At 62.0% G+C, this 10,539-nt stretch overlaps 1 protein-coding gene across 1 annotated transcript; it reads left to right on the top strand.

The window, feature by feature from the left end:
• Positions 1–1,143: 1,143 nt before the first annotated feature.
• Positions 1,144–2,522, top strand: LOC311163188 (surfactant protein C-like). The gene is made up of 5 exons (XM_084221947.1): positions 1,144–1,208; positions 1,443–1,799; positions 1,894–2,004; positions 2,077–2,187; positions 2,304–2,522. The coding sequence occupies exons 1-5, from the start codon at positions 1,170–1,172 to the stop codon at positions 2,397–2,399; spliced, it is 714 nt and encodes a 237-aa protein (XP_084078073.1). The 5' UTR covers positions 1,144–1,169; the 3' UTR covers positions 2,400–2,522.
• Positions 2,523–10,539: the final 8,017 nt, after the last annotated feature.

The following is a 10,539-nucleotide window of genomic DNA, read 5'->3' on the forward strand; positions in this document are numbered from 1 at the left end:
GATCCCCTTGCTCCAGCTCCAGCTCCCCCCCATCCTCTCCCTTTTCCCAACCATTCCAGCCTCTCTTGCCCCTTCAGAAGCCTCTGGGGCCATTTCCAAGTGCTGCACTGGAAACCAGAGGAGCAGCGTGGCTGGGAGGGGAAAAAGAGACCCCTGGAAGTTGATTTGATCTTTCCAGAGCTGCAAACTCAGTGTTGTCCCCAAAATCACTGCCACGGGCAGAGAGCAGGGTCATAGCTCTGGGGGGTGACACTTTGCTGGGAGCAGGAGGGACATTGCAGGTTTCCACGTGCTGACCCAGAGCCAGCAGCTCTGCTTCCCAGAAAACCCTGATGGTGATAAGGAGCTGGGTCAAGAGGGTGCCGTGGGCCAGGAAAGCTGATAAGGGCTCCCACAGGGACAGAACAAACAGCCAGGAGCCACTCAAGGGACTCTCGTGGCCCTTGACACCCTGGGAAAAGAGGCAGCGTTCACCCCCCCAATCAGCACTGGGGGTGTTGGGGGTCTCAGGGGTGGCTGGAGGGGTCCCAGCTGCAGGAGGGGCTGGTGGATGGGCAAAACCCAGCAGTGTCCCCCTGCCACCTGAGGGGGACACGCCAGAGCTGGGACCCCCTAAGCCCAAAAAAACCCACACTGTGGGCACCTCTGCCAGCCCCAAACGCCACCAGCAGTGGTGGCCAAGCAGCCTGAGGAGCAGGAATGAGGGTCAGAGACACTCCCCACGCCACGGTGACCCCGCTCCCACCCCGTCCCTGTGGATTACAGGAAATCTTTCATGTCCTGTTTGTCCCTTGCCACATCAAGCAGCTCCAGGTGCCCGAGCTGGCGAAGGGACACGGGCCAGCTCTCACCACAGCCGGATGCTCCACCCTGGAGGGTTTGCTTTGGCCCTGCCACCTCGCTCCTGGGCAGCAGAGAAGTCCCCGTGCCTGGGGACAAGGGTCCTTGACCCAGTGCCCTCAGAGCCTCTTGAGCTGCAGGTTCCCAGCTGGGAGTGGGAGCTCAGCAAACACCAGTGGAGTGGGTCACATGCCAGGGCCTGGCTGCACCCCGGGGCCACCAAACCCTTCAGGGGGTCCCCACCCCGGTGCCCCAGTATAAAGTTCGCAGTCCCTGCAGTCAGACTGGGCTGGGAATGGGAGGAGGAGGAGCGGGAGGAGGCAGCAGCCATGGAGAGCAGCATGAAGCAGGTGGTGCTTGAAGAGGAGGTGAGTCCCTGCAGGGTGGCACTGCCACCCCGGGGTGTCCCTGCAGCCACCTGGGCACAGGGCTTTGCCCAGTTTATCCCAGCAAGGCATCAGCGCCCGGGATGGGGGTTTGGACCATGGGATGCTGGGGGGCAGCGGGATGAGAGCTGCAATCCCACCCCCAACCTCCTGCATCCCCCAGCTCCCACCTCCACCCCCCTGACCCCAAATCCCCCCCCTTTCCCGCACCCCCAGGACTCGGGGAACGGCTGCTGCTGCCCAGGCTGCTGCTTGCCCTGCGCCACGTGCTGCGCCAAATGCTGCACCAAATGCAGCTGGTGCTGCGCCAAGTGCTGCTGCCTGCCCAAGTGCTGCGAGTGCCCCAAGTGTCCCAAGTGTCCCAAGTGTCCCGGCTGCGCCAGCTGCTCCGGCTGCCTCAAGAAGTCGCTGTGCTTCGTCCCTCGGCTGCTCTGCTACCTGCCTCGCAAGCTGCTGAGCTGCGGCCGCCTGCGCTGCCTGCTGATCGTGGTGGTGGTGCTGGTCCTGCTGGTGCTCATCATCGCCGGCGCCCTGCTGATGTGGCTGAGCGTGGAGCAGCGCCGCGCCGACACCGTGAGTGGGCACCCCCAGTGCCGCCGGGAGGGACCCCCCACAGCCGGGGGAAGGGGGTGCTGCAGGCTCTGAGATCCCCCTCGGCCCCCTCCAGGTCCTGCGGGGCGGTTTGAGGGCGGGAGCGGCCCTGGAAGAGGACGCGGCCACTTTCTACCTGGACAGCGGGGACGGGGACGCGGCCACGGTCATCTATGACTACAAGAATGTGAGTGGGGGGCTCTGGGGACGCGGGGAGGGGGAGATGGGATGGAGCTGACCCCGGGTTGGCTTCCAACAGCTGCTGGTGAGCTACAGAGCCCGGCTGCACCGCGCCTGCTACGTGACCCGCGTGGACAAGGACAACATCCCGGGGCTGGACGCCGTGGTCGAGACCTTCCAGCGCCGGCAGGTGAGGACCCGGCTGGGCCAGGGGCGGCAGGGGGGCTCAGTGCCTTGTGCAGCCCCTCCTTGAGGGGAGGAATGATGAAGATGATGATGAAGAATGTCCCTTGCCCCCCTGCCCAGGCTGAGGACAAGATCTCCGTGCCCCTGGCTGACCGCTCCCTCCTGGGCACCACGGCGGGCATTCTGTGCAGCCTCCTCCCCGTTTTCTGGGCTTAGCCCCGCAGGGTGGGCAGGGGGGCTGCGGGACCCCCGCCCACCCGGCAGCGCCCCCACAGCGCCAGCTTTGCCTCGCAGCGCCCCCGACCCCGCTGGGAGCATCGGCGGCTCCTCCGCGGCTCCCCCACCCAAATTTTGGGGTGCGGGGGGTGAGTAGGGGTCCGGGGGTCAGCAATGGGGGGGCTGCGGGCGCGGGGCCGGGGGCGGGGCGGGGGTGTCTGCGCTGTGCCGGGGGACAGCTGGTTTGTCACTTAAGTCTTCTCAGCTTCGCCAAACCCAAGTGCAAAAATGAGCTTAAAAAAACATGACATTTAAAGAAAACACAATTCGCCGTTCCAGTTCTTCGCTCCCAGCTCCCGCCTTCCCCCTGCCTTAAAAACGCCTTGAGGGGCTCTGGGCTTGGAATTTGGGGGAATTTCTGTCGCAGCCGCAGCCTGGGGGCTCATTGAGAGCCCCCCCGAGAGTGGCTGCCTGACCTGAGCTGGCCCCTCCTGCTGCCAGAGCCGGGAAAAATGGGTCTGAGCTCTGCCAGGCCGGAATGAAGGAGAAGGGCATGAATGGGAATCAGGGCTGGGAGCTATTCCTGGAGACAGCCTGTGCCGAAAGCAGCGCGGCCGGCAGACGCTGCCCGAGGACAGCGATCGTTCACACCGGGGTGATTTAGGACAGGCTGCTGGGATCGGGAGTTATCAGGATCAGGCATTGGAGGAATTGGGAGTTATTGGGGTTTTTGGGATGAGGGAGCTGGTGTTGGGATCAGGCATTATTCGGCTCAGGTGTTGTTAGGACAGGAATGCTGGCGCTGTTAGGATCAGGAATTATTGGGGTGTTGGTGTTATTAGGATCAGGAGCTGTTAGGAGTGGGATGTTGGTGCTATTGGGATTGGGTGTTACTGGGATCACACACTATTAGGACTGAGATGCTGCTTCTATAAGGATCAGGAATTATAATGAGCACGGTTTTATTAGGATCAGGCTTTATTAGGATGAGATTCTGGCATTATTAGGACCAGGAGTTATTGGGATCAGCCTGGGGCTGAGAGGAGGAGCACGGAGCAGCCCTTCCAATCCCCAGGAGTGGGACCCCACCAGCCCCACAGTGAGGACCCCCAGCCCCCCACTGCCCCCACGCTGGCTCCAGCCCCCTCCTCCCCCCAGCACCACGGGAGCTGCTCCTGCAGCCAGGACCTGGGGCACCCATCCAGGGCCTCCTGCAGCTCTGGGGTGTCCCCTCCCAAACCCTCCCTGACCCCCAGACCCCCTCAGCTTCCCCCCAAGGCTGGAGCAGATGCAGGAGGTGACAGAAAGTTGGCAGGACAAGGTCCTTGTGCGATAATTCCGATTTCCGGAGGTTTGTGGCGCAGAGGGGACATCAGGGGTCCTGGCAGGGGAAATCAGAGCAAAACCCCCCAGCAGATGCTGGGAGTGGGGGGGATCCCATCCCTGGGAAGAGGAGCTGCCACCCTCCAGCCCCTGGGCTGTGTCACAGTGGCCGCAGGGGACAATCCAGTGCCACTCTCTCGCTGCACAGGGGTCTCCCAGGGGGTCCCAGTCCTGGTTCCGTGGGGAAAGGCTCTGGGAACACCCCGGGCTGCTCCTTGCTGTGCAGGTTCTGGGGATGGAAGAGCTGAGGATGGGATCCAGGAATGCTCCTGGCAGCTCCCAGGGTCCCCCACCCTCGCGGCCGTGCCGGTGCCAGGCCTTGGCATCGCCCAGCTGACATTCCAGGGTGCCAAGGAAACCCTGCAGGGCGGGCAGGGCAGGTAGGAGCGCTGGAATCCTCCTGCCCGTGCCAGGTGGCATCTCCCCAGGGCTCCTGGGATGGGGACATTCCCATCCTGATGTCAGGTGGCATCTCCCCAGGGCTCCTGGGATGAGGATATTCCTATCCTGATATCAGGTGACATCTCCCCAGGGCTCCTGGATGGGGACATTCACATCCTGATGTCAGGTGACATCTCCCCAGGGCTCCTGGGATGGGGACATTCACATCCTGATGTCAGGTGACATCTCACCAGGGCTCCTGGATGGGGACATCCCCCTAGGGCTCCTGAGATGAGGATATTTGTGCCAGGTGACATCCCCACAGGGCTCCTGGGATGGGGACATTCCCATCCTGATGCTCAGACCCAACATCCCCCCAAAATTCCTGGATGGGGACATTCCCATCCTGATGCCAGGTGACATCCCCCCAAGATTCCTGGGATGAGGACATTCCCATCCTGGGGACATTCCCATCCTGATGCTCAGGCCCCTTTCCCCACAGGGCTCCTGGGATGAGGATATTCCCATCCTGATGCTCAGACCTGTACCAGGTGACATCCCCTCAAGGTTCCTGGGATGGGGACATTCCCATTCTGATGCTCAGATCTGTACCAGGTGACATCTCCCCAAGATTCCATCCCCCAGGTGGGGACATTCCCATCCTGATGCCGGGTGACATCCCCCCAGGGCTCCTGGGATGGGGACATTCCCATCCTGATGCTCAGGCCCCATTCCCCCAGGGCTCCTGGGACAGGGACATTCCCATCCTCATCCCTCAGGGCTCCTGGGATGAGGACCTTCCCATCCTGATGCCAGGTGACATCTCCCTAGGGCTCCTGGGATGGGGACATTCCCATCCTGATGCTCAGACCCCACATTCCCCCAAGATTCCTGGGATGGGGACATTCCCATCCTGATGCTCAGACCCAACATTCCCCCAAGATTCCTGGAATGGGGACATTCCCATCCTGATGCTCAAGCCCTGCCAGGTGACATCACCCCAAGATTCCCGGGATGGGGACATTCCTATCCTGATGCTCAAGCCCCATTCCCCCAAGATTCCTGGGATGAGGACATTCCCATCCTCATGCTCAGACCTGTGCCAGGTGACATTCCCCCAGGGCTCCTGGAATGGGGACATTCCCATCCTGATGCCAGGTGACATCCTCCAGGGCTTCTGGGATGGGGACATTCCCATTCTCATCCCCCCCAGAGCTCCTGGGATGAGGACATTCCCATCCTGATGCTCAGGCCCCATTCCCCAAGGGCTCCTGGGATGGGGACATTCCCCTAGGGCTCCTGGGATGGGGACATTAGTGCCAGGTGACATCCCGCCAGGGCTCCTGGGATGAGGATATTCCCATCCTGATGTCAGGTGACATCTCACCAGGGCTCCTGGGATGGGGACATTTGTGCCAGGTGACATCTCTCTAGGGCTCCTGGGATGAGGATATTCCCATTCTGATGCTCAGACCTGTGCCAGGTGACATCCCCCCAAGGTTCCTGGGATGGGGACATTCCCATCCTGATGCTCAGACCCAACATCCCCCCAAGATTCCTGGGATGAGGACATTCCCATCCTCATGCTCATACTTGTGCCAGGTGACATCTCCCCAGGGCTCCTGGGATGGGGACATTGCCATCCTCATCCCCCCAGGGCTCCTGGGATGGGGACATTCCCATTCTCATCCCCCCAGGGCTCCTGGGATGGGGACATTCCCATCCTGATGCCAGGTGACATCCTCCAGAGCTCCTGGGATGGGGACATTCCCATTCTCATCCCCCCCAGAGCTCCTGGGACGAGGACATTCCCATCCTCATCCCCCCAGGGCTCCTGGGATGGGGACATTCCCATCCTCATGCTCAGACCTGTGCCAGGTGACATTCCCCCAGGGCTCCTGGGATGGGGACATTCCCATCCTGATGCTCAGACCTGTGCCAGGTGACATTTCCCCAAGATTCCATCCCCCAGGTGGGGACATTCCTATCCTGATGCCAGGTGACATCCCCCCAGGGCTCCTGGGATGAGGACATTCCCATCCTGATGCTAAGACCCAACATCCCCCCAAGATTCCTGGGATGGGAATATTCCCATCCTGATGCTCAAGCCGTGCCAGGTGACATCTCCCCAGGGCTCCTGGGATGGGGACATTCCCATCCTCATGCCAGGTGACATCCCCCCAAGATTCCTGGGAGGAGGACATTCCAATCCTGATGCTCAGACCCAACATTCCCCCAAGATTCCTGGGATGAGGACATTCCCATCCTGATGCTCAGGCCCCCTGCCGCACAGGGTTCCTGGGATGGGGACAATTCCCATCCTGATGCTCAAGCCCCATCCCCCCCAGGGCTCCTGGGATGGGGACATTCCCATCCTGATGCTCAGACCCAACATCCCCCCAAAATTCCTGGGACGGGGACATTCCTATCCTGATGCTCAAGCCCCATTCCCCCAAGATTCCTGGGATGAGGATATTCCCATCCTGATGCTCAGACCTGTGCCAGGTGACATCCCCCCCAGATTCCTGGGATGGGGACATTCCCATCCTGATGCTCAGGCCCCATTCCCCGAGGGCTCCTAGCACGGGGACATTCCCATCCTCATCCCCCCCAGGGCTCCTGGGACGGGGACATTCCCATCCTCATCCCCCCAGGGCTCCTGGGATGGGGACATTCCCATTCTCATCCCCCCAGGGCTCCTGGAATGGGGACATTCCCATCCTGATGCCAGGTGACATCCTCCAGAGCTCCTGGGATGGGGACATTCCCATCCTCATCCCCCCAGGGTTCTGGGATGAGGACATTCCAATCCTCATGCTCAGACCCAATATCCCCGAGGGCTCCTGGGATGGGGACATTCCTATCCTGATGCCAGGTGACATCCCCCCAGGGCTCCTGGGATGGGGACATTCTCATCCTGATGCTCAAGCCCTGCCAGGTGACATCTTCCCAGGGCTCCTGGGATGGGGACATTCCCATCCTGATGCCAGGTGACATCCCCCAGGGCTCCTGGGATAGGGACATTCCCATCCTGATGCTCAAGCCCCATCCCCCCAGGGCTCCTGGGACAGGGACATTCCCATCCTCATCCCCCCCAGGGCTCCTGGGATGAGGACATTCCCATCCTCATGCTCAGACCTGTGCCAGGTGACATTCCCCCAGGGCTCCTGGGATGGGGACATTCCCATTCTCATCCCCCCAGGGCTCCTGGGATGGGGACATTCCCATTCTCATCCCCCCAGGGCTCCTGGGATGGGGACATTCCCATTCTCATCCCCCCAGGGCTCCTGGGATGGGGACATTCCCATCCTGATGCCAGGTGACATCCCCCCAGATTCCTGGGATTGGGACATTCCCATCCTGATGCTCAAGCCCCATCCCCCCAGGGCTCCTGGCATGAGGACATTCCCACCCTGGGGACATTCCCCGATGCTCAGGCCCCTCTCCCAGGTGGGCTGCAGCCCGCAGCGCTGGTGGCCCCGTGGGAAAGGCGGGCTGGGAAAGGCTCCTCGGCCAGGCCGGGCTCCCCGGAGCGCTCCGTGAGAAAGGGGCAAGCTGCGGGTGGAAGGGAACGGCTGGACCCTGACATCATGGATTGACATCATCCAGGGACTCCAAACATCCTCCCCGGCCCGAGCACGGGATGGAAACAAAAAGTATTCCAAAAGTTTGTTTGTTTTCTCGGGAGACGGGCTGGAGGCTGGAGCGGGATCCGGCGGCTGCTCCCCGAATTCCCGTCCCTGGGATGCCCTGTGTGACCCCAGGGCCGGGGGCAGAGCGGGGACACGGAGCCAGCCTGCTTTTCCAGGGTTTATTTATCTGCCTTGAGGAGGAAAGCATTGCTGGATGTGGGTTTTGCAATAAGGGGGAAGGAGGAAAACATCCTGGGATGATCCTGGTGGGGGAGGAAAAGGACACGGAGATAAGGGGTGAAGGAGACTCCGTCATTCCTGGGGGGAAGGAGCCAGGCCCTGGTTGCAGGGGATCCCCAAAATGAAGGGAAAGGGGATTTGGGGGCAGGGAAGGAGCAGAGCCTGGATGCTGGAGTCACCCAGCGTGTCCCTGTGGAGGTCATCAGACACAGGAAACACTTAAAATCGTAAAAAATGAGCTTAATGCAGGTCTGGGAGGGCTGTGAGAGGACAGGGATGGGTTTGTAGGAGCAGCACGGGGTGAGCCAGCTCCTCCTGCAGCATTCCCAGGCTGGAATGGCCCAGGCAGGGCCACTGCGAGGGGACAGGGCTGTGTCTGTGCCTTGGCCACCCTGGGGGGCTCCCCCTGCTCACTGGGGGGCTGACCCAGCTCCTGGGGTTGATACCCTCCCCGAGGTGATCATCCCATTTTTGGGGTGCCTGGCCTCCCTTCTTGGGGTCCTAGCCCAGTTTTTGGGGTGCTCACCCTGCTCCTGGGCTCCTTGCCCACCATTCCCAGGGTGTTTTTCCAGCTCCTGGGTGCTCATCCTGATCCCAGGGTGCTCACACATCTTCCCTGAGGGGATCATCCCATTTTGGGGGTGCCTGGAGACCCTTCCTGGGGTGCTGGCCCAGTTTTTGGGGTGCTCACCCTGCTCCTGGGCTCCTTGCCCACCATTCCCAGGGTGCTCATCCAGCTCCTGGGGTGCTCACCCACCCTCCCCAAGGTGATCATTCCATTTTTGGGGTGCCTGGGCACCCTTCCTGTGGTGCTGGCCCAGTTTTTGGGGTGCTCACCCTGCTCCTGGGCTCCTTGCCCACCATTCCCAGGGTGTTTTTCCAGCTCCTGGGTGCTCATCCTGACCCCAGGGCGCTCACCCACCTTCCCCGAGGTGGCCATCCCATTTTTAGGGTGCCTGACCACCCTTCTTGGGGTCCTGACCCAGTTTTTTGGGTGCTCCTCCACTTTCCTGACCTTCTTGGGGTGCTCACCCTGCTCCTGGGCTCCTTGCCCACCATTCCCAGGGTGCTCATCCTGACCCCAGGGTGCTCACATACCCTCCCCAAGGTGATCATCCCATTTTTGGGGTGCCTGGGCACCCTTCCTGTGGTGCTGGCCCAGTTTTTGGGGTGCTCATCCTGCTCCTGGGCTCCTTGCCCACCATTCCCAGGGTGCTCATCCAGCTCCTGGGGTGCTCACATACCCTCCCCGAGGTGATCATCCCATTTTTGGGGTGCCTGACCATCCTTCCTGGGGTGCTGGCCCAGTTTTTGGGGTGCTCACCCTGCTCCTGGGGTGCTCACCCTGCTCCTGGGCTCCTTGCCCACCATTCCCAGGGTGCTTTTCCAGCTCCTGGGGTGCTCATCCTGATCCCAAAGTGCTCACATACCCTCCCCAAGGTGATCATTCCATTTTTGGGGTGCCTGGCCACCCTTCCTGGGGTGCTGGCCCAGTTTTTGGGGTGCTCATTCTGCTCCTGGGGTGCTCATTCTGCTCCTGGGCTCCTTGCCCACCATTCCCAGGGTGTTTTTCCAGCTCCTGGGTGCTCATTCAGTCCTTGGGGTGCTGGCCAGGATTTGGGGTGCAGGATAAGGGGTGAAGAAGCAGACAGGCAGGATTGGGAGTCCAGGACAGAATGTGGGGAGTGCAGGAGCTGAGGTGTGGGTGGGAATTTGGGGTGCCAGAGCAGGACATGGGGTGTGGGACCGGGTGATTTTGGGGGGCTGGGGGACACGGGGTGGCACCCAAGGGGACAGATGGGTGCTGGGAGATGTGGGATTTGTGTCCTGGGAATATTGGGGGGCCAGGATTGATCCAGGGCGTGCGGGGGGGCTGGATCGGTACCGGGGAATACGAGACGGGACCGAGGGGTGGCACAAGTGGGGCTGGGGACACCGGATGGCACCGGAGTGGGGCAGGAGAAATATCGGGGGGCACGGAGCGGTGAGGGAGGATCCGTGCTGGGAGGCGGGGGGTGGGTTTGAGACCGGGGAGACCGGGATCGGTACCGGGGATATGGGACGGGAGCGGGGGAGAGCGGGATCGGTAGGAGGGAAAACGGAACGGGACCGGGAGAGACCGGGATCGGTACCGGGGAAAATGGAACGGGACCGGGGGAGACCGCGATCGGTACGAGGAAAAACGGAACGGGACCGGGGAGAGCAGGATCGGTACCGGGGAAAGCGGAACAGGACCGGGGGAGAGCGGGATCGGTACGAGGAAAAACGGAACAGGCTCGGCAGGATCGGTACCGGGAATTCGAGACTGTACCGGAGAGAGCACGATCGGTACCGGGGGATACGAAACGGGACCCGGAGGGTGCAGGACCGGACGGGGCAGCCCCGGCCCGGGGGCTGCGGAGGGGCAGGAGCGGGGGATGCGGGCCAGGTCCCCGTCGCCGCCGCCCCCCCGGCGCTGGCCCCGCTCCGAGCCCTGCGCCCGGGGCTGCAGGGGCCGAGCTCCG

The sequence above is a fragment of the Fringilla coelebs genome (assembly GCF_963513975.1).
Source record: "Fringilla coelebs genome assembly, chromosome: 26".
NCBI classification, from domain to species: Eukaryota; Metazoa; Chordata; class Aves; order Passeriformes; family Fringillidae; genus Fringilla; species Fringilla coelebs.

Excerpts from the sequence above, each read along its gene's own strand:
- LOC311163188 (XM_084221947.1), top strand. The coding sequence starts at position 1,170 with ATGGAGAGCAGCATGAAGCAGGTGGTGCTTGAAGAGGAG. Across the intron at positions 1,209-1,442 it reads AGGTGGTGCTTGAAGAGGAG|GACTCGGGGAACGGCTGCTG; the intron begins GTGAGTCCCTGC and ends CCGCACCCCCAG. Across the intron at positions 2,005-2,076 it reads TCATCTATGACTACAAGAAT|CTGCTGGTGAGCTACAGAGC; the intron begins GTGAGTGGGGGG and ends GGCTTCCAACAG.